Source organism: Acomys russatus, chromosome 1, assembly GCF_903995435.1.
Source record: "Acomys russatus chromosome 1, mAcoRus1.1, whole genome shotgun sequence".
Lineage (NCBI taxonomy): Eukaryota > Metazoa > Chordata > Mammalia > Rodentia > Muridae > Acomys > Acomys russatus.
Genome location: NC_067137.1, coordinates 45226457 through 45251985, shown reverse-complemented (window position 1 = coordinate 45251985; position 25529 = coordinate 45226457). Strand labels below are relative to the sequence as shown.

The window sequence follows — 25529 nt, the reverse complement described above, 5'->3', positions numbered from 1 at the left end:
CAGTGCACATGGGTTCCTTTCCAAATGTCTTTGCCAGTTCCTATCTCTGTACTGGTTTTGTTTTGCTGTTGCTTTCCACCATACTGTGACTGAATTTGGGATCTGGGGACACTAAGCAAATGCTCTAGTACTGAATATTTTCAGAGCATTTCCCCCAGCCCTGCCGTTGATCACAGAGGCAGATCTTACTAAGTTGCCGAGACTGGTCTAGAGCTTGCTCGGTAATGCAGGATAGCCCTAAGAGCTGTGACTGTCATGCCACTCATCTGGGCTCGTCTATGATTTCTCCGATTTCTCTTATTTAATGTTACTATCACCATGGTCAGAAGAGATATGTGGTCAGGCAGTGGTGGCACACGCTTTTAATCCTAGCATTTGGAAAGCAAACTCTTCAAGTTTGAACCCAGGACACCCTGGTCTACAGAGTGAGTTCCAGAACATCCAGGGTTATGCAAAGAAACCTTGTCTCAAAAAACAAAACAAAACAAAACCACAGATATGAATCATAAGCTATTGTTTTTATCCTCTTAAATGCATTCAGGTCAGCTTTATGGTCTTAATGGAACATTCCCTAGATGAGACGGCATTTTGCATGTGTTTGTTGGGTCCATTTCTTCTAAGGTACAGTTCAAGTTTCTGTACTGTGACCTGTCATTGGAAGGTTTATTATTCTGTTACAGATTCTTTCAATATCTATTTATATTTAGGTGTTCTGATTCAGGTGCATTTTTTCCAAATAATGAATTGACCCCTTTATCATTTTATAAAGTTTTCTAAGTAGTATTTTACAATTTTTGACTTAAAATCTATTTTGATTAACTATACCTATACCTGTTCTCTTTTTGTTCCCATTACACGGAATACCTTTTTCATCCCTTTGTTTTCGGTTTATGTATGTTACTAACGCTGAGATGAGTCTTGTGTGAAGGCGAAACCTACTTGGCCTCTCAGACTCTTTATGCTTTGTCAAAGCATCAGATTCCTTCTACACTGGAGGAGTGTGTCCATGTTGTGATCTGTTCAGATGCACTGAATTCACTGAGCTACAGGAAATAGCATATTGGAACAAGTTTCAGAAGCATGTGTTAGGGTAAGTGAAATTATGCTTCAGATGAAAGTTACATACTTATTATCAAATCTCCTTGTGGGTTAGAAGCCTGGTGTAAATTTACTCTAATACAAATCAATCCCCCCAGTTAATCTAAAGCCTTGACTAGTAGGTTCTCAACAAGCTCTGCAGGTGCCTCAGGGTCTTCCTAAGAGCGGTCTATGCAGCAGCTGAGAATGAAGTTAAAATTAGGCACACACACAACTGAGAACTGGCAGATGTGCATCTCCATGTCCCCAGGTTTGTATGCACTGTTTTCCCTGTAGACTTTCCTAATGCTGTGGCCCTTTAATACAGTTCCTCACGTTATAGTAACCCCCAACCACAGTTATTTTCACTGCTACTTCCTAACTATAAGTTTGCTGTTGTTATGAGTTGTAATGTAAACATCTGTGTTTTCTGATGGTCTTAGGTAACCCATGTAAAAGGGTTGTTCAAGCCCGAAAGGACTGGAGACCCACAGGGTGAGAAGGGATGCCTTAGAGGGGATCCGCCACTCCTGCAGAGATCCTGGGCCCTTCTCTTACCACTTGCTTTCCTTACCCAAAACCCTCATTAGGCAGAACTCTCCTTATGTTAAACATGATTAGAAACTCCAAGGAAGGGCAAGTCTTAAAGGGCTGAGAGAGCTTGCTCTCAAAGCCAGGGCAGGAATCAGATGTATCCTCAGGAAGGCTGTCATGCCTGTGCCAGGGAATCACACAGGTAGAGGAGAGGAGGACGTCAGTGAGAAGGAAGGAAAATGAGGAGAGAGCAAGATGGCACCAAATACCCACTCCTGAAACACTGAGCGCAGTCTACAAGCTTGCTCTGTCTCAACAGAGAGAGATGGTGGAAACCAGAACAGGGAGACTGTGGTGTAAGATTCACCATGGAAAAGGAGGAGGCAAGGAGCCGATGCCAGCACAAGAATAAAGCTGCCTGGCAAGGAGAGTGCCGAGTAGGAGGGGTAGGGAATGAAAAGTCTAGGCAGTGAGGGCTAGTAACAATTCCGGGGAAATGTTTTACCCAGAAAAGTCTTCCTGATGCATGGTGATGATTATGGCCTCAACCGCATCTGCCACTGATGTCAGCAAGGGCTGGATGGCATTCCCCATAAGATCGTGAATTGTCTGACAAAGAGAAAGAGAAGCAAAATTAGAGAAACCAACACAAAGAAATCTGAGGAAAAAGTGAGAAACATTTTGTCTAACAGTTTCCTATTCTCTCAGAGTCATGCTATCTATAGTTTAGCTAACTTAAGTGTGCTTCTCGCCCTAACCACTGTCAGCAATGACTTGCAAAGCTTAACATTCCTCCAACCATCTCACTTGTCAAAAGGGTTACTGGTTAAAAGAGCCCATGGAGAAAGCAAGCCACATCAGGGAGCAGGTAGTTCACCACAGAGTGAAGAGAGACCAGTAACATGCTCTTGTTGTGGTTTTTCAAAAACGTGAAACAAGCAGTCCCTTAAAAATCAAAACATTACCATATTGTTTCCACCAGAGTGAACAGAGCAAACACACCAGTGATTCCCCAGGATGGGAAAGTTAGGCACCTCACACAGTAGTTCCCTTGGAGAATTCCACAGCCCTGATTCTCAACCAAAGGTAGGCTTGTTCCTGGGGAATATCTGGTAGGGCTTTGTGGTGAGAAATTTAGAATTCTGTTTTAATCCCAGGTGTGGGGATATGAGGTATCTTCACAGCAGGTGACTATTTGCCTCCTGCTCAGCAGGGCATGGTTCTGCCAGCTACAGATAGTTTTTGTGAGTGTGTGACATTTGGAGTTCTGGGGACTTTTCAGAGGTTATATAAATGCTAGGGCCCTGAGAGGTAAGGTGGCTAGTTAGTCACTGGATGCTGTTGGTTGTGGTTTGTCAAGTAGTCATGCTCGAAGAAATTAAATATCCAGACAGCAAAGATCAAGTCTGCCCAAGTAACCCGATGCCCCTAATCAGCAGAAGTTAGTCTAACAACAACTCCTCCTTTCCCCTCTATTCTTTTTTCTCTCCTAACTAATGTTAGAGGGTTGAAAGGGAAGAAGTAAAGGGGTGGAGAAGAGTGGATGAGAGAAAGGAATTCACAATGTAGCAAATGCTGGCTATGGGGTTTGAAGAGATGTGCCACCAGTGTCTAGCAGTGGATGACAATGATCCTACAGGTGGGACCGCACTCCAGACATCTACAAGCCAGAGCAGCCTCCTGCTCGTGTGGGAAAGCCTGTGGAAGAACTATGGGCTTAGCTAAGGGGGTTTGGTTTTTGTGTGCAAATGTCAACCAGAATACTATAAACACTCCAAATAAAATACTGTATGCACACTACTCATGCTTCAGGGGTGATTAAAATCACATGACAGATAATCATGGCTCAAAATAATTGAAGCCAATAAGAAAAGAATGAGGAGGATACTTATCCATTAAGCCTCCACATGTCATCTGTAGGCTTTAATCTGTCAAGATAATAGGCATTATATACCCCCCTTGGTGTGTGTGTGTGTGCGTGTGTGTGTGTGTGTGTGTGTGTGCGCACGCGCGTGCGCGCGCAACCAAATCTGCAGTCTAGTGATACAGATAAAGCATGGTAGTTACTTGAATATCCCAACAGAGTGTAATGGGATCACACAGAGCCTTCACTGCATGCTGAAAAGACAGGTGAAAGAAAGAAAGAAAGAAAGAAAGAAAGAAAGAAAGAAAGAAAGAAAGAAAGAAAGGAAGGAAGAAAGAAAGGAAGGGAGAAAGAAAGATGGAAAGGTGTTTGTTTGAACTGAATCTCTGACAAATAGGGAAGAAACAGAAAGATGGGACTGGGAAGACATGTGTCAAAGCCACAAGAGCCTGAGAATGGTAATCTTCCTGGGGAACCACAGGGCACAGAACATAGAGACGACAGTGCCTGACTGCAAGAGGAGCAGCTGGAGTGTGCTCTCAGTGAGCTACCACAACCACAGAGTTTATCAGGAAGGGATGCAGAAACCACTGATAAGATACAGTCAAGATTTCAATTTAGGAAAACAATCATATTGGGTAGTAGCCTAAGGGATTAGACTGTAGGCAGGAAAACAATTATGAGACTGCAGGAGACACTGATGCCAAATGAACCAATTAGACACAGCAAGATCCGCAAAGTTAGATCTGCAAAGCTGAGGAGAGTTAAGAGTACACATGGTTTTCCCTTTAGTATTTACTAACACTGGTGGCTAAACATTGCATATAGAAGCAGCAGAAGTTGATTTGGGGATATAAAGAAAAAAAAAAACAAGTTAAGTCAGGGTCAAGAATAGAAATTTGAAAATGCAGTGGGCTATTAGGTAGGTACCTACTTCCTGAGATGTTTTGATGAGCTTTGGTAGTCACCAGCTTTTGAGACAGGAGAGAAACCAAGAGAGTGAACGAGCCTAGAGATTACAGCATAGGTTAGTGGCAAATGCCACTTAAAGAACACAAACAATAGGTGTCCTTGAAGGATTATGAGGAGAAACATTAATTTAGTAAGTAATTTTACTTAGAAATAAGCTATTATTTCTCCAAAGAATTTTTATTCTCTCTAGTTTATATTATACATGAAATAATTTATACAGAGAAGTTCAGAAGAAGTTACACAGGCAAGTTCAGAAGACCATCCAAAGCTATGGATGAAAGAATAGAACAGCATAGACTCTGCGTATGTCTGCCCCTATGAGCTCTGGCTATACGCCGGGAAGAGAAACTAAAGTGAGCTTAGGAAAAAAGTAAAGACTGTCTCTAAAAGGCAGAGTTTTTTGCTTATGATGTGAAAAAGCATCTAACTAAAAACAACAACACCTGCTGGAGAACTCAGGAGATACAACCCAGGCAGCTTCTGAAATGCCTGGCAGGCTAGGATAACTAGGCAGAAGTCTGAGTCTCCTGGGTGGCCTTGCTCTTAGCAGGCTACAGTAAGGACAGGGCAACGAGAAGTGGCAAAAACCATTATGATGTTTGTTTGGTATTAATTCTTTCCTTAATTTTCTGATTCCCATCCTTTCTCACTCCTCATTCCCACTGGTCCCCTTCCTGCTCCCAAATGGTACTCTGTAGCAATGCAATATTCTGAAAATCTCTCTTACATTCTAATAGACTATAACTTTTTGCTGGACCTCACAGCCAGAGTTAATACACATCTTGAAGTCATTTAGGACTTAAGATTGCTAGTCTGCTGTGTACTCAGTCTGTTTACTTAACCCGCCTTTGAGAAAACAATGTGACAACTCACAACAAATCTACTTGTCTTGTATTTCTCATGTTGTTTACAGCCTAAACTAATGCAGAGCTGCGATCTTAAGTTGTGCCCTCTTTCAAGCCCCTGTCCCAGAACAGTGCATGTGAACCATTTGCTGAAAGCAGCAAATACAGAAGAAGCTGGAAGCAACTTCCTAAAAGCTCCTATTATGGTCAAAGCAACTATTTGTGATTATTGGTTGATAAACAGTGAGGTTTGTTGCTTGGGTCAGGTGGAGCCAGTGACTTAATCCCTTGAGAACCCTGTTAAAGATTTCTGTAACATCCCCCATTCCTTCCCCATGTGACGCTTTCTACACTGTTCAATAAATACAGATGGGAGCTCTTTGTCATAGAGAGATATATACATCCATAACACACATAGAAAAGGCACAAAGACAGAAAGACAAACAAAACTGACAGATACATATAGGGCAGACACACACACACACACACACACACGAAGAGATTCACAAGACAGACAGACTTACACAATGAACAGACAGGACAGACAATACAAGAAGCATGAGGTAGAAAACTCAAACATGAACTCCCCTTTGGTTGAATGACGCCAAGGGAAAGTGATCTGAGTTCTTTCCTTAATGTGACAAATCTCTAATGTGGGAAAGCTGCAGAGTCCTCTACGATTTAAATCTAGATTCTGCATGTGAGGAACTGCATATGGCAACTGGGAGATACATGCATGAGGATCAGGAAGTCAAAGTCATCTTACGGAGCAAGTGTGAGGCCACCCTGAGCTGAATGACCCCTCTGTCAGAAAAAGATGAACTGACAGAGCGGTGTTCAATCTCCATGCTCTTGTACAGTTTCCTAGTTTCTCTTTACATTTGTCTTTGGTTTTACTCTATTATTATCTGATAAAGTCAAGAAAAATACATGGATTATTATCGGTTAGTTAAGACTTGCTTGTTGTGCCCTAATATATAGGATGTTTTCTAGAAGTTTCCATTGTTACCAAGAAGAATGTGAATTCTGTAGTTGCTAGATAAATATTCTATAGATTTCTATTAAGTCCATTTGATCTAAAGTACAATTTAGTTATAATGTTTCTTTGTTGGTTTTTATTTCTTGATGACCTATCTACTAATGAAAGATTACTGTATCTGGACCAATTATTTAACCTTTTATGTCCCTGCGTGTGTGTGTGTGTGTGTGTGTGTGTGTGTGTGTGTGTGTGTGTGTGCGCGCGCGTGCGTGTGTGTGTGTGATGTGTTTTTTATTTGTGTTATGAAGCTGAAAGTCCCAAGCTTTGGTGCATATGTATTTACAATTGTTATATCTTTTCACGGAACTTTTCTTTATTAAAATGTTATGATCTTTTCTTACTAATTTTAACTTGAAGCCAAAATATATTAGATATTAGATACAGATATTAGAGCCACTGTGCCCAGCTTGCTTTTGGCTTATGTGATAAAATATTGCCATGCTTTTACTTTTTTAGTTTGTGTGTGTCTTTTACAGGGAAGAGTGTTTCTGGGAGACAAATTATAGCAATGTCATCTTGAGGCACAATCTTGTGTTTCCCAGAGTCATTTTGAACTCCCTATATAGCTGAAAATGACCTCAGACTTCCACCTACACCTCCTGAGTGCTAGGTGTATGTAATTTTCTGGTGTGGTAGGGATTGATCCCTATAGCACAGGAAAGGAGTAATAAAACTTGGATCAACCAGACTCCTACGGTGTGAGAAGGGAATTATGGGAAGGAGCCTGGGAGGTGGGGAATATCTAATTGTACATTTAAAATCAGCACTAGTCTCCATTTGACTCATAAGCCCCATTTATGTGGAATAAACTAAATATGTCTTGTTGATACTATTTAAAGAAGTGATCTACTAAGTATAATCTCAGAACTTGGGAGATGACAGCAAAAGGACCAGCAGCTGCAGGCTATCTTGGATACACAGAAAAGTCAAAGCCAACCTGGGATACACGAGACTTGTGTCTTATCTGGGCATGGTAGTCTATAATTTATAATCCCAGACTCAGGAGGACAAGGCCAAAGAACTAGGACCTTTTGGATTACAAAGCCAGATCTGTTTTAAGAACACTAAGCCAGGGATGGAGCTCAGTCATAAGGGGAACATTTGACCAGCATGTATGAAGGCCTGTGTCTACACTCCGGTAGCAGGGGTTAAGGAAGGAAAATAGGAAGAAAGGAAGAAAGGAAGGAAGGAAGAAGGGAAAGAGAGAGGGAGAGAGAAGAAGAGAGTAAGGGAAGGAAGGAAGGAGGGAGGGAGGGAGGTGAGGACAGAGGGAGGTGAGGAAAGAGAGGAAGGACAGAGGGAAGGAGGGAGGGAAGAAGGAAGGAAGGACAGAGAGAAGGAGGGAGGAAGGAGGTGAGGAGGGAGGGAGGGGAGGAAAGAGTGAAGGAGGAACAGAGGGAAGGAGGGAGGAAGGAAGGAGATGAGGAGGGAGGGAGGGGGGGAGGGAGGGAAGGAGGGACAGAGGGAAGCAGGGAAGAAGGAAAGAAGGAAGGAAGGAAGGAAATGGGGAAGGAGGGAGGTGAAGAAGGAGGGACAGTCGGAAGGAGGGAGGGAGGAAGGAAGGAAGGAAGGAGGGGAGGTGGGAAGGAAGGGAGGGGGATAGAAAGAGAGGGGGAAAGAGGAAAAGGAAGGAAGGAGGGAATGAGGGAGGGAGGGAGGGAGAAAAGGGAAAGGAAAAGGAAAAAGAGCTGAGATTTGACCAGCTGCAGATATAATAGTGTACAATCTGAATATGACCAAATTAATTTTCCTAATATAGCAAAACCATCAATACTCCCAGAAGAAATATGTAAAATTTATGTGTTTATACAATAGGATATCAAAAAAGTTGAGGATATATTCAAAATTAATGTAAATATAAAAACCTACATTTTGTTTTTGTTGTTTGTTTGTTTGTTTGTTTGTTTTTCAAGGTAAGGTTTCTCTCTGTGTGGCCCTGGCTGCCCTGTTGCTTTGTAGATTAGGCTGGCCTCGAACTCACAGAGATCCGCCTGCCTCTGCCTCCCGAGTGCATCCAGCCAAACCTGACAATTTTATCAAGCCTCAAGGAAACAGACCCCAAACCTGAAATGACCTAGACACCAGAATTATGAGGAAATAGCCTCAGTGAGATAGAGACAAAATGGAGTTTCATCAATCAGTAAAGCTTCAAAACCTAAGTAAGTAGAAATCTTTAACAAAAAACTTGTGGAATCTGAACCTTAAAACAACTGAATAGCTTCAACAGAAAGGATCTATAATAGAGGAGAAGAGTCAATGACTCAACGGTGTATTCAACAGAAATCCATCTAGAGAAGAGAAAAAGAGCAACTAAACACCAACCAGACTTGGGGAGAGGGTGGAGATGGTCTACATTGCTAACCACAGTCGCCTGAGAAGAGACAGGTTGAGGTCAATTCTATTTAGAGGAGAGCCCCCACAGTCTCCAAATCATAAAAAGCAGACATTTATAGGCTTGGGAGGATCAGCCACCCAAGTAGAATAATTGTAAAGAGAAATCTGTCTGGGTATATCAAAACCAAACCCCTGGAAATCAAAGATCCAGAAAAAAGCTTGAAAGTGGTGTTGTGTTAGGAGTCACAAGCGGAATCCATGGTAAAGACATCCCACTAGAAAGCAGAGAGGACAGCAAACAATGCAACAGTGTATTTAAACAGCTAAAAGAAGACAAATGCCTAATTTTAGTAAAAATTCCTCAAGACTGAAACTACAATAAAACTATTTCTGGGGGGAAGAAAGGGAAGTTTGTTGCTCTAAGATTCACACATCTGTCCCAGCAGATTTCAAGTCAACTGCAGATTTCTCCTAGGCAGCCTACAGCAGGCTGCTGCAGGTGCTCTTCAAAATCTGTACCCTAGAGGTCTCCAAAGCTGCTAGCCTCAAGTGTGAAATATATGTCCCCTGCCTGTCCTTTTATCATCATCCCAATGGCCATCATTCCAGGTTCCCTGCCCTCTAACAATGACGGGCCAATTTCAGCAAGAGACAGCCAATGAAGAGATTATATGGCCTCTTAAGAAACAACAAAAAAAATCAGAGTAGGGGTTTGATGTTTACTACTTGTATTGTCCTTCATTAGTGCAAGAGTTTGAGTAGGCCTCCTGGACCCCAATCCACCCGTCAAGATGTTCTTCTTGTAGGTTTCTAGGATCCTCTGGGTCCTTCTATTTCCCCATCTCCTATATTTCTCTTACCTAGAGTCTCAGTAGGATGTCCTCACATCTATCCCAATCTCCTGGTAAATGAGGACTTTTGTGGGACATGCCTTTTGGGCTAGTTACTGACTCTGACATGAACTCTTGTGCCCCATATTTAACCACCTCCCTTTGGCGGGAGGCCTGATGGCACTCAAAGAAAGAATAAGCAGGCTACCAAGATGAGACCATATAGTGGGGGAGGAGGTGCCCCCTGGTCTTAGACCTGGGGGAGGGGAACAGGGTGAAAGCGGGAGGGAGGGAGGAATGGGAGGATACATGTGATAAGATAAGAATTGAGTTGTAATCTGAATAAATTAATAAAATTAAAATTAAAAAAGACAACAAAAAAGGCTGAAATGGGGAGAAAGGCTAACTGAGGAGCCTATTAACATATCAAAGCTGACACTGGCCCCCAGGTTCTCCCATCATCCTTCAGTCTCTACACATGATAGGGTCCTCCTCTTGGCATACTGGGTGGGGGTGGGGGGAGGTATCCTAAAATTCTCCAGCCCATAACTGGGCTGGGCCTTTCCTCTCCCCAGCTTCTCTCATCCCTATATAACCTAGCCATTTTGGTCTCTTGGCCTCTTTGCCTTTTAGATCCTGGCTCTCCCCTTTTTTCTTCTACTTACAAGGCCCAGCTCCTGGCCAGACTCTTCTAGATGCCTCTGGCTATTTCTCCTTCATATTTACAATAAACTTTCTCCTCTACCATAAAAAAGAAAAAAAAAAAAAGATAAAAAGTACAACAAAACTGATATAGAAAAAAATGGAAGTTTTCAAGAACAAATGTACAGTATAATTAAATGTAAAAAATATTGCTCATTAAAACATTTTTAGTTTTAAAAGGATATGCTTTAAAAACAAAAACATGTATAGTATTGCCTTAAGAGATTTATAATAAATGAAGATAAAATTGTGTTTCAATAATTACAATAATTGTAAGGTTTCTCTTTTATTCTTTTTGGCTTTGCTGGGGATGGAACCCAGGGTCTTGCACATGCTAGACAACCACTCTCAGAACCACACCCTCTCCCCAACTTTCTATAATTTTATGACATAATAAAATAGTAATTCTAATATTTAGAAAATACATATATGGCCAGGTATGGTGGCACATGCCTTTAATCCCAGCACTCGGGAGGCAGTAGCAGGTGGATCAATGTGAGTTTGAGGCCAGCCTGGTCCACTAAGTGAGTCCAGAACAGCCAAGGATATTACACAGAAAAACTTAGGGGGAAAAAAAAAGTAAGAAGAAAAGAAAATACATATGTAATAATACAGAGAATATTCATTAAGGAATTACACCAAAGGGCGTAACTGAAGCTTCAGTGAAATAACAGAACTTTAAAAACAAACAGGAAGAAGACAGGAAGGAGGAGAGGGAAAAGAAAAACAAGCACTAAACAATGAACCTAAATAAAACCTAGGCAATAATTATATTGCTGATGAACTAAATATTCCATAAGAGGCCAAGACTACTACCATAGACAAAAAAAACAAAAACAAAAAACAAACAAACAAAAAAACAAAAAAACAAAAAACCAAGACTCAGCTGTGCCCTGTCTGTAAGAGATGCACTTCAAAAGTACACAGAGGTGTTCAATGTAAATTTATAGGAAACACACCATGCAAACATTAGCATACAGAGTCTAGAATAAATTACTGTCAGCTAACAGAGATTGCAAAGCAATAAGCAAAAGACGAATATTTTGTCACAGTAAAAGTGTCAGCATGGTGTGTACTCACTTATATGTGGGTATTAGCCGTAAAGTACAGGATAACCATGCTACATCCACAGACCCAAAGGAACTAATAAAAGGGAGAGTCCAAGGGAAGATGCTTGAATCTCACTCAGAAGAGGAAATAAAACAGGCATATGAGGTAGATGGAGGGAGGAAACAGGGTGGGGATCAGGCTTGGGGAGAGCAGGGGTGGGGATTAGGCTGGGCATCTCTAGGATCAGGGAGGTTCCCAGGAGTCTACAGGGATGACCTTAGGCAAGACTCCTAGTAGAACAGGGGGATATAGAGCCTGAAGTGGCCATACCCTGTAGCTAGGTGGGGCTTCCAGTAGAGTTAGGGGGACATCAATCCACTCACAAAACCTTCAACTCAAAATTTGTCCTGACTACAAGAAGTATAGGAATAAAGATGGAGCAGAGATTGAGAGAATTGGAAAACTAATGACTGGCCCAACTTGAGACCCACCTCATGGGAGAGAGCCAAGCGCTGACACTATTGATGATACTCTGCTATGCTTGCAGACAGGAACCTAGCATAGATATCTTGAAAGAGGCTCCATCCAGGAGATAATGGAAACAGATGCAGAGACTCACAACCAAATAAGTTGAGATCAGGGAGTCTTGAGCAAGAGTGGGTAGAAGGATTGACAGAGCTAAAGGGGTGGTCAAGGAAACTACAAGACCTACAGAATCAGCTAGCCTAGGCCCATGGAGGCTCACAGAGACTGAACCACCAACCAAAGAGCATGCACGGGCTGGATCTAGGCTCCTACATATATGTAGCAGATGTGCAGCTTGGTCTTCATGTGGGTCCCCTAACAATTGGAGTGGGAGAGGGATGGTGGGGTGTTTCGAGTCTGTCTTTCTCTCTTTTGCCAGCCTTTGGATCCCTTTCCTCTAGCATGGCTGCCTTGTCTGGCCCCAGTGGGAGAGGATGCTTAGTCTTGCTGTGATTGATATGCCAGGGTGGGTTGGCGCCCTTCTCTGAGGGGAAGGGGGGGGGGGGGGTGGAATCAGGGGAAAAGGATGTGAGAATGGGACTGGGAAGAGAAAAGGGAAGTGTCTGCTACTAGGTGTAAAGTGATCAAATAAATAAATTCATGAAAAAAGGAATAATGATAAGTACATTCATAACAGATTTTTAACAACACAGTTGTCAAGACTTTCAAAATTAAAGACACAGAATCGACGGAATTAAAGAAAGAAAGAAGCAAGTTATACACTTCTAAGCTTTTTACTCTATATCAGCAAGTGATAGAACAAACACAGACATTATTAGTAGATATGGAATCTTAACACTTGTTATTAATCTGACTAGTGATATGATAGTACAATCAACAGCAAATTATAAATCATTATTGTGGACACAGTTAATTTATAACTAAACCACATTCCAAACTAGAAAAACCACACGCAAGTGCATCCACTCCACATCCAAAATACAAATATAAATAGATATGTAAAATACAAGTCAGAAAATAAGACTAATTAAATTTCTAAGAACAAGCAGCACCAAAAGCTTGTTTGCTGACAGCAGTTAAGTTAGAAATCAGTGAGATACATATAATGACAGAAACCCTAGAAATGGGGAGAGGGGAGAAAAAAAAAAATCACAAAATAACGTTTCAAAATACTTGAAGCAGAATGAAGATAAAAGTACAAATGAACAAAATTGTGGTGCTTCAAAAGAAGTTGTACGAGTTTAAATGTTTATTTTGGCTGCTACAAAGTTCAAAATAAACAAAAGCTGAAAAACAGAACAAGTCCAAGATAGAAAGTTGAAGGCTTGCGAGACGGCTGTGCTGGTAAAGCACACAGCGTGAGGACCTGAGTTTGGGCCTCCAGTGACCGTGGAAGCGCTGCTTGGTAGGGGAGCTCATGTCTGTTCCTCCAGTGACCATGGAAAATCTGCTTGGTAGGGGAGCACGTGTGTCTGTTCCCCCAGCGCAAAGGTAGACGGACAGGGTCCAGGACAGGCGGATCTCTGGCTTCACTGGCCAGCTAGTCTAGCTAATGGATGAGCTCCAGGTTCAGTGAGAGATGCTGTCTTTAAAAATAAGGTGGAGGGACTGGAGAGATGGCTCAGTGGTTAAGAATACTGGCTGCTGTTCCAGAGGACCTAGGTTTTATTCCCAGCACCCACATGGCAGCTCACACTCGTCCATAACTCCAATTAGAGGGGATCTAACACCCTTTTTTGGGCTTCATGGACAGTGCATTGGTTTTGGTTATTTAAAAGATAACAAAATTCATAAAATCCTAAAAATTAACATGAAAAAATATAATATAAGAACTCACTAAGAGTTCTACAATATTAAAAACAAGTAAGTGACTCTTAGGCAAATTATGCTGACAAACTAGATGATTTAGATGAACAGACAAGTACCTGGCAAGTCACTGAATCAAAACTCATTCCAAGGTAAATAAATAAACTAAATGATCATTTATATATTAAGCAGCTAAATCTGTAGCCATAAACCTTCCTACAAAGAAAAGTACATCTCAGATGGTATTAATAATAAAACCTATTGTTGGAGGGAAAGGCACACAACATAAAAGCCTTCAAATTCATTTACTAAGACCAGGATTACATTGACAAAAGAATAAAGAGGTGATGAAGATTATATACCAATATCTTTTTGGATAGAGACATCAACACTCTTAACAAAAATCAAGTAAACCAAACTCAAGGATACAAAACAGGATTAATACATCAAGGGGCTGGAGAGATGGCTGCTCTTCCAAAGGTCCTGAGTTTAATTCTCAGTAACCACATGGTGGCTCACAACCATCTATAATGAGATCTGGTGCCATCTTGTGGCATGCAGGTATACATGCAGGCAAAACACTGTATATCATAAATGTATAAATCTTTTTTAAAAATTTTAAAAGAGCAATATATCAAGACAAGAGGATTTTACATGAGATTTGGGGTAAATTACTGTAATGCAGTTTATCAATAAAATAGAGGGACAAAATTGCACTATCATTTCAATTGTTAAAGAAAAGAACCATCTAATGCAACAATAGCACTGATAATTTTGTTTCAGGAAATTAGGAATAGGGAATTTGTTTAATTTGGCAAAGGTCATCTACGAAAAGCTATAAACTAGCAATATTACATTATGAACCTTGTAGTTACTAGTCTACTACACGTAAAATAATAAAATATGAGTAATTTCTTTCAGGTTCTGAGCTTGTTCGTGGGGCTCCTTACCAATTCTATTCAGTACACGATTAGTGATCAGAGCCAGGGAGACTGGATGTGGATAAACAGCACAGTTAACAAGAAGGAAAAAACAAAACTGTCAGCTTAAAAAACTAATAGAAACCTCATAGCTGGGTGAGGCTTCTACTTAGAACAGTGAGAAATGGGGAGAACAGAAAGCATTTTGGGGAATGCCATCACATCAAAGACAGGCATGGATAAATAATTACCAAAGGAAACAAAAGGAGATCATTTTACATTCCATATGTTTTCTACAAGCCAGCAAAGTCTGTTATACATTTTAAGAGATTTTTTCTGAAAATAGCCATGATTTTAAAAATATCAGAGCCTCAACAATCTGGACTATTCCCGTAGAGAACATGAAACCCACACAATAGAAGGATGTGAAGCCTGGCCTCATGTAACTGTGGCAACACATCATTATCTGCAACGAGACAAACTCACCAAATCGGACCAGAAGAACTGTGCCAAAGTGATTAAATGCCACGTATCCCCATGGCTGTTAGAGTGCAATGGCTCTGTGTTTATCAGAAAATGTTAGCTAGCTCCCACAAGAAGACAAGAGGACAACGTGGAGCACAGAAACAATGACCATCTGTTCCCTGCTACCATCCAACAATTGCAGAACTTTCAGATTGGTCACACTGGTCCAATTTTACAGTATGATAATCAATAATTTTGAAAACTTTTTCTAAAAACAGTTCTTTCACTATGGCAGCTTCCATAATGTTCAGTAATGAGATGAGCGCTCTAGGAGAAAGGAGGGCAAACAAATATGCAAGTGTCCCCTCTCATCCTCAACACAACAGATCTCTGCACACACAAGCACATGTCACTGCACTGCTGTTTGGCCAGAGGCACAGAACCTGCAGACAGTACTGGGTTTCCAAATCTCCCATTCGTTTAAGATTGGTAACATGTTTTCCTATGTTTTCTTTCTTTCTTCGGTTCCATCTGTCCTGCTGTTTTATTTGTAGACCTTTCTCTCCCCATCATCTTTTTAACTCTATCTGTATGACCTAAATCCAATCTAACAGTTAGCATTTGTTATAGCACATGGGTGTACTGTAGCCTTTTATAAATCTGGTAACTAAGACAAAGAGAGTGGATTAATTTGACCAAGAGTATAGCTGGTTAGATAGCTGAGATGTGATGCATAGGTTGCTTGGTTTCAGGATCTCTGTTAACAGGGCATCAATTAGTACAATTGTACAGCAGGTACAAGTCTTCTGGGCCAGAAACATCTATCATTTATCAGGCTTCTGACACTGAGAACTTTTTTGTTTCTAATACAAAATGGGCACAATACTACGTAACTTGAAGACTGTTGTGCTATTTAAGCACATGCCTGTGTGTCTGGCAAATAGTGGTACAAAATGAAGGATAGCTATTACTGCTATAAGTGTTTAAAGAGTTTTCTAGTAAGTACTTAAGCCTCTGAATTTCACACAAAAATTAATGTAAAAATTGGGCATGGTGGTAGACATACCTGTAGTCGCAACACAGGAAGGCAAAGGCAGGCAGAGCTCAGTGAGTTCAAAACCAGCCTTATCTACAGAGTGATTTCTAGACCAGCCAGAGCTAAGTGGTGAGACACTATCTCAAAATAAAAACAAATAGACCCCCACCCTCTGAATATTTGAAAAGAGGTATATTTCTCTTAGTATGTGTTAAAATGAGACTATACCCTAATTTTTGTACTTTCCTACATGTGTATTTTGAAGTAGGATTTCTAAACCTTGGCATTCTCAACATTTGGTACTGGATCTAGCTTGAGGGGTGACTGTCTTTTACATTACACACTGCTTAGTACATGGCCTCCATTTACTAGATGCCTACAGTGTCCTGCCTTGAGTTATGACAAGACCAAATGTCTCCAATATTGTTAAACACCACTTAGGTCAAGTCAGTTGGTAGAGCACCACTGCTTCAGGATGCTATTAGGATCTACCAAGAGATACAGGAAACAATACAGAAGCTCTTGCCTCTGCATAGGCAATTGTTTTAAGTCAAACACAATTTATAGAGCACAAAAGAGCCCATTTTTACATTCTAGAAAATATAAACACATATGTATCTCTTCTCCAGATAATTAACAATGAGTGACTTTGGGCATATATAGATCACTCTGACTTATTCTGAAAATAATTTTCTACTTAGCCAAAAACCTTCAAAACCACTTTGATACATATACAAAGCTAAAGATTAAATCTGCTTACCTTTAGGGCTGACATTATAGTTTGCTCAGCTGCTGCTGAGAATGAGCTCTGACTGGCAACCACCTACAACAGAGTTTCAATGCAGTTAGATTATGCTTAAGTCATTTATTTTTGTAGACACTAATTTTAACTATAATATGACAAGACTTCCCAGACGATAACTAAAATATTAGCATTGCTTTATAGTAATAATATCACATACCTGCTTTAAAATTTAATTTACTGAAAGCTCCTTTTGTGTATAAATGAACACATTTCACAGTGGAAGCATTAGGAATTCAATTTTACTGGTAAGATAAAGGTCAGAGAGTAACATATTTACTGGTTTCTTTAAAGGCACTCACTTTTCTTTAGGCTGACTACTGTTATCACAAATATTTAAAATACAAAGGTCAGATTGTGTTTCTGCAAATCAATATAAATATCAATAAAGACAGGCTAACCAGAACCATATTAATGGCTTCTGGTACATTAGAGAAATGAAATGTGCACCCTTAAATGTTTCTTGTCATTTTACTTTTCTGAAAGCTACCTGCTAATGGATCTTTCATTTAATATATGAAATACATATTTTAGAAGTCCAAACTGATAAAAAGAACTTTAAACATTATCAAAAATATAATATAGCACATGCAGATTCATGCTAAAGACCACATTTTGATTTTGTTTTCTCTCTTTTGTTTGTTGGTTGAAAAGGTCCTGCTGTATAGCTTAAGCTGGCCTAACTCCCAATGCTTCTGCGTTAGCCTCCCCAGTGCTGTGCACCACCAAACTTGTCTTAGAGGTTCAGCGTCCTGCAGGCCTTCTGAATATTTTTCATTGTAAAGTAAAGATAAAGGTTACCTTTGTTACTGATTGGTGCAACTTAAACAGGGAATTCACCACTCCCACATTTCTTTTCTGTCCTTCAGTGAGAGGCCCAATCACCTGGCTTGCATCTCCTTGAGTTGAGAGCTGCAAAATTCAACATACAAAGACATCACTAAGATGACAGCTTGCATCCGCCATCCATCCAGGAAAAAGAAAAAGAATGTTAAATGGGAATATTCAGGTCACATTAACTAAAGCTTTGGGCTTCAGGCACAAGAACTCCATAGACAAACACCTCAATGTGTAACTCCAATTAGTCTTCCTAAGACCATCTCTTTTAATACTTCACAGCTGATGGGCCTTTGAGCCATGAACGTCCCAAATGCCCCCACGTGCCCTGTCATCTGATACATCATCATAGTGACCTAAATAAGACTGGCAACTGTAAACAGGCTTTGCTAAATTCAAACATTCAAATAAGTAATAATTTTAAAAGCAAGAAAAGACAGGAAAAAAGCCTTGTGTATATTCCACAGCCATCTTGATGCTCCAAGAGAATGAACGGTGAAAAGAGGTAGTCACTATCTTATTTTTCATTGTCTTTTTAAAAAGAAACCGCTCATGGTTGCAGTATGTGTGTACAAGCAATAAGAAGTAATATTAAGGAACTTCCCTTTCCTCATCTTTACTTCTAAGTTCATGGTTTTAGGAGAAAGGGCATGGACTACCTTATTAAATTAATCTATATTAGTTATAATTTAGGTTTAGGAAAAAACCAGTGCATCAACCATTCTCATGAAGATCCCACTACAGCCTAATTCTTTATAACATTATTATCCAAAGGCAGACCTGACCAGGATGCAGCATAGCTCACGTCATAGCTGACCCAGACCTCAAGCAGATAGAACACTGGCTTTTTAGGAGACAGAGCTGAGAGCATCTTTCTGCTGCTCAGTAACTTAAATGAACCGTAAGAAAAAGAACTACTATGTTGTCTTTCTCCTTTTTGAAACTCATAAATATGTATTCTCAAAATTAAATTCAACCTCTATTACTTCAATAGAAATGTGTAATAAGATACAATTTCAAAAGGCTTTAACAAGATTTTTCAAGACAGGGTTTCTCTGTGTGAACAATGTGAATTTTTATAACAAGCAATAATATTACATTTTCAAAGCTGTCACCCATGATACTGGTTATGAAGTCAACCTAAGACCTCTTGACACCAAGTTAAAGAATTCAATTTATTTTTTATTTTCAGCAAAGGGCAGATTTCTAACTTGAAATCGAGTTATGTTGTAAAACAGTCAATATGTGGTTAAGTATCTGGAGTGAAAAAGCAATCTCTTTTCCTATAGTAACTATGTAAAAAACCAGTCAGCACCCAGAAAAGCCCACAAGTCCAGTGTACGTGACACTTGGAGACCCAAGCAAATCTGCAGAAGCAGCCGTACAGAAGGGGGCTGAGTGAGGCGCAGGTCAGATAGGAGCCTAGGAAGACATGTGGAGAGTAGAATGGCAACAGCAAACTTGCAGTAGCAGCACATGCTAAATATTAATCTCACTGTGATGGGCATTTAAAGTTACAAGTTTCAAGGCACAATGGTACATGCTTGTAGTCATAGTTTCGAAGGATGCTGAAGGAAGGCCATGAGTTCAAGGCCAGGAAAACTTATTAAAAAAAAAAAAAAAGTCTCACCTAAAACTATACAATGTTTAAAATACAATCTCTTTTTGTACTTTCACAGTAATTTTGAAATATAAAGGGATGGGAAAGATATGCAATTTTGTTCAATTTAGTTGTTTGATGTTTAACGGTAAGAAAAACTTACTGCTAAAAAACTGTAAAACTCATCTCACTATTGAGGGTTGGTCCTTTTGTGAAATTCTATAACTAAAGAAGCCCACACACACTAGGAAGCTATACAGAACAATACATAATTAAAACACTGACCAAGGTCTGGAGAAAATGAATGCTCAAAACTGCTCTTGGGAGTATAAAATACAGTGTCCACTTTGGGAATATTCCAGTAGTTTCTTAAAAGTAATACAAATTTAACTCTGTACCCTAGGAATTAAAGCCCTAGTGTACACAAAAGAAATTATAATGCATATTCACTCACATGTTTGCACATGATCAAATGTTAAAAGGAACAGCATTTATAGAATAGTCTAAAGTTAAAACAATCAAATGTCAACCAACATATAAGGTGGGTATGCACACAATCAGCATGACTTGGCCATTAACATGAAACTAAGCTCTAACACATGGTCTATGAAGAAGAAATCCTGGACATGTTGTAATTGAAAGGAGCTAGTCATAACAGGTCATCTAACAAATGTTATTTTTATATGAGGTATCCACAGGAATGAAAGATTACTGGTTGCACTGAAGTGAGGGACAAAGGGCATAGCACTTATTACAGGGTGACCCTGAGTGTGAATATACTGAAAATCACTAAGCTGGACACTGGAATTACTGAGTCAGATGCCCTACAGTGTATCTTTTAAAGTGCTGCTATTTTTTGTTTTGTTTCAGGAAGGGCAGAAGAATTCCAGATTCTGGACTTTCTAGGTCACCTGACTGATGGTGCTGACAAGTTCAACACAGCCACAAAGCTGTGTGAAGAAAATGCAGTTATGGGAGCAAAATAAAGATAGCACATCTATATGAAAGGCAAGGAGAAAACTAAAAAGCACTGACATCACACGGGTTTGGAGAAAGGAACCTGGGCCTACCCCACACCCTGGCCCTACTGTGCAGTATGACCTACACTATCTCACTCAGCTGGAGGTCCCCTGCCTCTCACCGCACTGCTCTGCCAACTCTGCTTTAGGGAGATAATCAAGAACTCAGGGAAAATAGTCAGAGAACACCATGTGGTTTGCCACTACACATACCTAGTTTGTTAAACATGGACCTATTTGTTTGTCTTCTCTCCTTTCTGCTCCCTCACACATATACATGGATAATCCGTTTTCTGAATCACACATACATTATGGCTGGTAACCTGCTTTCTGAATCACACACATATAATGGCTCTTTACTCCAAAATCTATTAGAGTATATCTTTCCTAAGATGGGAAATTCTTAGAAAACTATAGTTCTGTTATGAACTTTGAAAATTTACATTGATAAAGGCGGGTATGGTGGCCACCTTTAATCCCAGCACTTGGGAGGCAGAGGCAGGCAGATCTCTCTGTGAGTTGGAGGCCAGCCTGGTCTACATAGCGAGTCCAGGACAGCCAAGGCTACACAGAGAAACCCTGTCTTGAAAAAGAAAACAAAACCAAAAAGAAATTTGACATGGATAATATGCTTTATTTGGGATCCACTGAACCTAAAAGGGGTTCTGATTCCTTTTAACGGGAAGTGGGATTAGAGGTGAAGACCAAGGCACTAGGCGCTCTGATTGCCCCTGACCTCTGTATTTATTCTCCATTATTGAAATAGAGAAGTTTTTGATTTCCAGGACCTTCATTTCTCCAACTCAGACCTCACGCTCCAGTGTAACTTTTCACCTTCTCCTGAGGTTACATATTTTATCTTACTGCTACAATCGAGTACTTCATTCTAGAAGCTGGTCTTAGGCACCATACTCCCAGACTATTACTTTCTAGGTTTTCTGTTGCTCTGACAGCAATAATATGGATTTTTAGGGACGGCTCAACTCTATTACCTGTCACTCAATATTAATGGTATCACTGACCCTCTTTTTTTATTTCCACACTCTCTGGCTAAGTGTCCATAAAGTGATGACACCACTATACCTGGCTTCAAATTGGTCCTGGAAAGTCTATTAACTTCATAGATAAGGGGGATGGGAGTTCAGGATGAAAGGATTCATGCAGAAGAAAATGCCATTCATGGCTAAGCCACACCCACATCTGAAGCAAGAAGGTAAAGTAATTTCATAGGCCACACTCTAAATCTAAGACTATTAAACTAAGGTGGGTACTATTAGGCTCAAATATTTTTATATTGGTACAGATTATTGTATATTTGATGCAAATTTAAGGTTAGTTTGTGTTGGGGATGGGTTATATGGCCAATGTTCAGCCATCTTGTCAGAACCTAGGTTCCTATTTCTCCAGAAGTCTGGCATTTACCAGAAACCAGCTGACCTTGTCGTAGGTCGGCAGTTAGACACCTGTTGTGGTTTATTGTGGGGGCTGGTCACTCTAGACCCCCGAGCTACTCCCTTTCCAGTGGGACTACTGATAAGATCAGATTAAGGGCCAGCTGCCCGCAAGCAGCAGTTCTGGGAGCTTTTTCCTGACTAACCAGATCCTTCACGACTTTCCTGGAATTTCTCTCCTGCAATTACAGCAGCTGTAAAGGTAGATACCTGCTGGAGCATTCCAGAGTTAGGTATCCATAGCAACCCTTGCTTATGCAAATACCCATGCCTCTGTGCCTATATAAACTCCGTGAAAATTTTCAATAAACGGGATTTGATCAGAATGCAGACTTGCCCCCTTCTTCGTGTCTAGTGTTCTGTCTTTATACAGGAAAATTTTCCTCCCGAGCATTAGTCGAACCCCGACGGGCCGGGGCAAGTTTGCTTATTTGTGTGTGTGTTCAACTCTTATATAGGGTATTGTGCCTATGCAACTCATTTAAGAAATGCTATGTGAAACGCTAGCCCTTTTAAAAGCTGCTGTTACAAACTAGGATAATCAAAAATTGCAAGCTAGTAATCAGAAAATCAAACTTGCAATCATGTTTAGTTATTCAGAGAAATAAGCTGTATCTACCTTTCTATAAATGTTTTTAAAGTTAATCAGGTAGTAAATAACTATAAACAAGCAATGTTTGCCTATTCAGATATAATACAGTTAGTCTTCAAAAACCTCAAAATACAGCATTTAAAGATGTTTTACTAATAAAAGAATATTTGACAGTGAGATGTCAGCTTCTGGCAGCACCCTAAGCCTACTTCAAAGAAGATGATGGCCATCGAAGAACCTCCACATGGAGTTTGCTTCAAAAGTGCCAAGCAAGCCACTAGACAAGAAACGGTCCTTGCTTCGATTGCAGGCAGCATGCTGTCCAAGCTGACAAGCAGGAAACACAGGGAAGTCAACTACCGACATTTGCCAAGACAAGGGAGGCAGTCCTTCATAATTTCTGCTCCTCAAAAAGTCTGTCATATACTGAGCCAGAAGGCCAAAGATGATGCACCAATGTTGCACCAATATTGCAGAGAAATACTGGGTGACTGTCCAGATAGCCTGGTGTCTCAGTTATTTCTATAATTTTGGAAACTCCTTGCTCTGCACTTCCTGAATACTCGGGTAATATTAATTCCTTCTCTGATGGAGTTGAAGATTACATAAATGAAGTCTCACTATTAAGCTTAAATTGCTTAGGATTTAAGAAAATGTTTTTAGTAAGTATTTTCATGTCTAAGTAGATTTTTGTAAAAATGATTTAAGTATAGAACTCTGAACTCACAAAGACAGGATGGATAGTAGAGTATTTTCTCCTAAGTTGCCAAAGACAAATGGACTGGACATTGTGAATGTAATTCTTACATGATAGTTTTCATAATTGTCCTTATTATTTATAGTTTATTAATGTAAGAAAAAGAATTTTATTGGACTAAAAGGTGGAGAAGTTGGAGGGTGTTTTTGTGCACTGTGTATTCAGATGTTGATTTCTGTGCCTCAAGATTTTTGGTTACAGTCTGGACACGGGCATTGTCAAAACTATTGAAAAATCTCCTGCATCAATGTTCTGTAAAAATGTTCCCCAATTATCTCTGATTGGTTAATAAAAAGCTGAAGCACCTATAGCTGGGACAAGAGATGACAGAAGGAGGGACTTCCATTCCTTGTCTGTGTCTCAGGCAGGAGAGAGGAAGGAAGAGGAAGAAGTCACCATGAGGAGCAGTTTGCCATGAGAAGAGAAAGTTACAGCAGAATGCCAAGGAAAGAATGAAATGACAAATAAAAAGACATGAGGTTGGGAGGCAGCCAGACTAGCACAACTGGGTTAAAACAGATGCCTATCTGCCCAGCTATAGAGCTTAAGGCTTGTTGAATAAATTTAATAGTGTGTGTGTGTGTGTGTGTGTGTGTGTGTGTGTGTGTGTGTGTGTCATTATTTGGGAGCCAGAGTGGGCATAGAAAAGTCCACTACTACCAATACTGAATTCCACAAGGCACTTGTTGCTGCTAGTCAGCTGAATTACTGATTTCACACTGACTTTATTCCAATTACCTTCTCAGATCCAGGCATGACTTTCAAAACATGCCCCCTGTCCTGTAATTTCCAAAACCTCAGTTCTCCTTAATACTACTTAGTGTATACAGGAGGAATCAGAAACTTTGTGCCTCACAATGCTGCACACTCTAGATAATATCTTATTTTAAATGAATTGTCCAGTAATCTGTCAGTGTCCCAGTCTTTTGACAAGTGCAAAGAAACCATCCTTTATCTTAATTACAGAGCTCACATTGTGCAGTCATCATTATCATTAGTTCCTCCCTTTCCAATGGGTAGCTCTCACTGGCATTTTAGCAGCTTCCTTTCCTAGAAAAACTCAAAAATTGCTTACTTTTCTCTCCATTCACTTTCAGACTCTTCTCTCTTAACCTCCCCATATACTAAGACAGCCCCCTGTGAAAGTCACCACAGACCTGCACATTGACAAAACCGTGCTCCTCATCTTACTCTGACCAGAGGCTTGACACAGTTGATCAGATTCCTCTTCCAATGCCTTCCTAGTGGCATTTTGAACATCACTGTGTCTTGTCCTTTCTGGGCTATTCATTCACAGGTTCCCTCCTCCTTACTGACCCAGTCTTTTCTTCCCACATCTCTTGCAATGACTGATCAGAATGCAGCCAATTCAGCAGCACTGATGTCTACATTGGATGTCCTTGTTGTCAGGAGCAGTCTTATGTTTTGCAGGATGACTTGGCAGAACCCTTGACATTCAACAACTAGATACTAGCTCTGCCAATTCAAAAGAGACAATGTAAGACCTCTATAGATATTGACACTTGTCCTGAGAAGACAGAAAAGCCTCTTTGGCTGAGGACTGAGGGAGAATAATGAAGATCTCATTTTGTCTTCTCATAGGAACTCCAGATGTACTTATTAAACTCAGTAATTTCTCAGCCTATTTGCTATTTCAAATTTAATATTCCCTAAAGTAAACACCAGATTCTCAGCTTCCTGAATCTTCTATTCTTAAAATCTTCCCTTTATCTCAGCAAATAGAACACCTCACTCTGAGTACCCTGGGCTAGTAACCTTGGGCTTATTTTTCACACTATTGTTTTCCATGTTAAATTTGTTGCTAATTCCATTCTACCAGATCCTATGCTTTTACCATTGAGGACAAAAGGTTTCTTTGTATTTAAACGATCCAGAGGGTCCTAGAAACCTACAAGTAGAACATTATGATAGGCAGATTTGGGCCCAGGGGTCCTGCTCAAACTAAGGCACCAGCCAAGCACAATACAGGAGGTAAACTTTAAACCCCTACCCAGATCTAGCCAATGGTCAGAACAGTCTCCACACTTGAGTGGAGAGTGTGATATGACTTTCTCACGTACTCTGGTGCCTCACATTTGACCATGTCCCCTGGAGGGGGAGACCTGGTGGCACTCAGAGGAAGGACAGCAGGTAGCCAAGAAGAGACTTGATACCCTATGAGCATATACAGGGGGAGGTAATCCCCCTCAGGAACAGTCATAGGGGAGGGGAATAAGAAGAAAAGGGGAGGGAGGGAAGAATAGGAGGACACAAGGGATGGGATAACCATTGAGATGTAACAAGAATAAATTAATAATAAAAAAATTAAAAAAATATATTTTATATGCATTTGCGTATGTTGGAAAGTGTTTATGCGTACCGTGTGGACGCATGAGCCTGTGATATCAGAGTTGTCACACCTCTGTAACTGGAGATACAGACAGTTGTGAGCCACCACTGGGGTAAATGGAAGCAAACCCCAGTGCTACTAACCACTGAGCCAGTTCCCCC

General features: G+C 40.3%; 1 protein-coding gene across 1 annotated transcript in view; it reads right to left on the bottom strand.

The window, feature by feature from the left end:
• Cog5 (component of oligomeric golgi complex 5) overlaps positions 1-25529 on the bottom strand; it is a 303527-nt gene that overhangs the window by 36126 nt on the left and 241872 nt on the right. Inside the window, exons 15-17 of the mRNA XM_051144712.1 lie at positions 17564-17674; positions 16721-16783; positions 2117-2220 (exon numbers count right to left, since the gene is read on the bottom strand). Of these exons, the coding sequence (XP_051000669.1) occupies positions 2117-2220; positions 16721-16783; positions 17564-17674 (278 nt within the window). The remainder of the gene's footprint in view (positions 1-2116; positions 2221-16720; positions 16784-17563; positions 17675-25529) is intronic.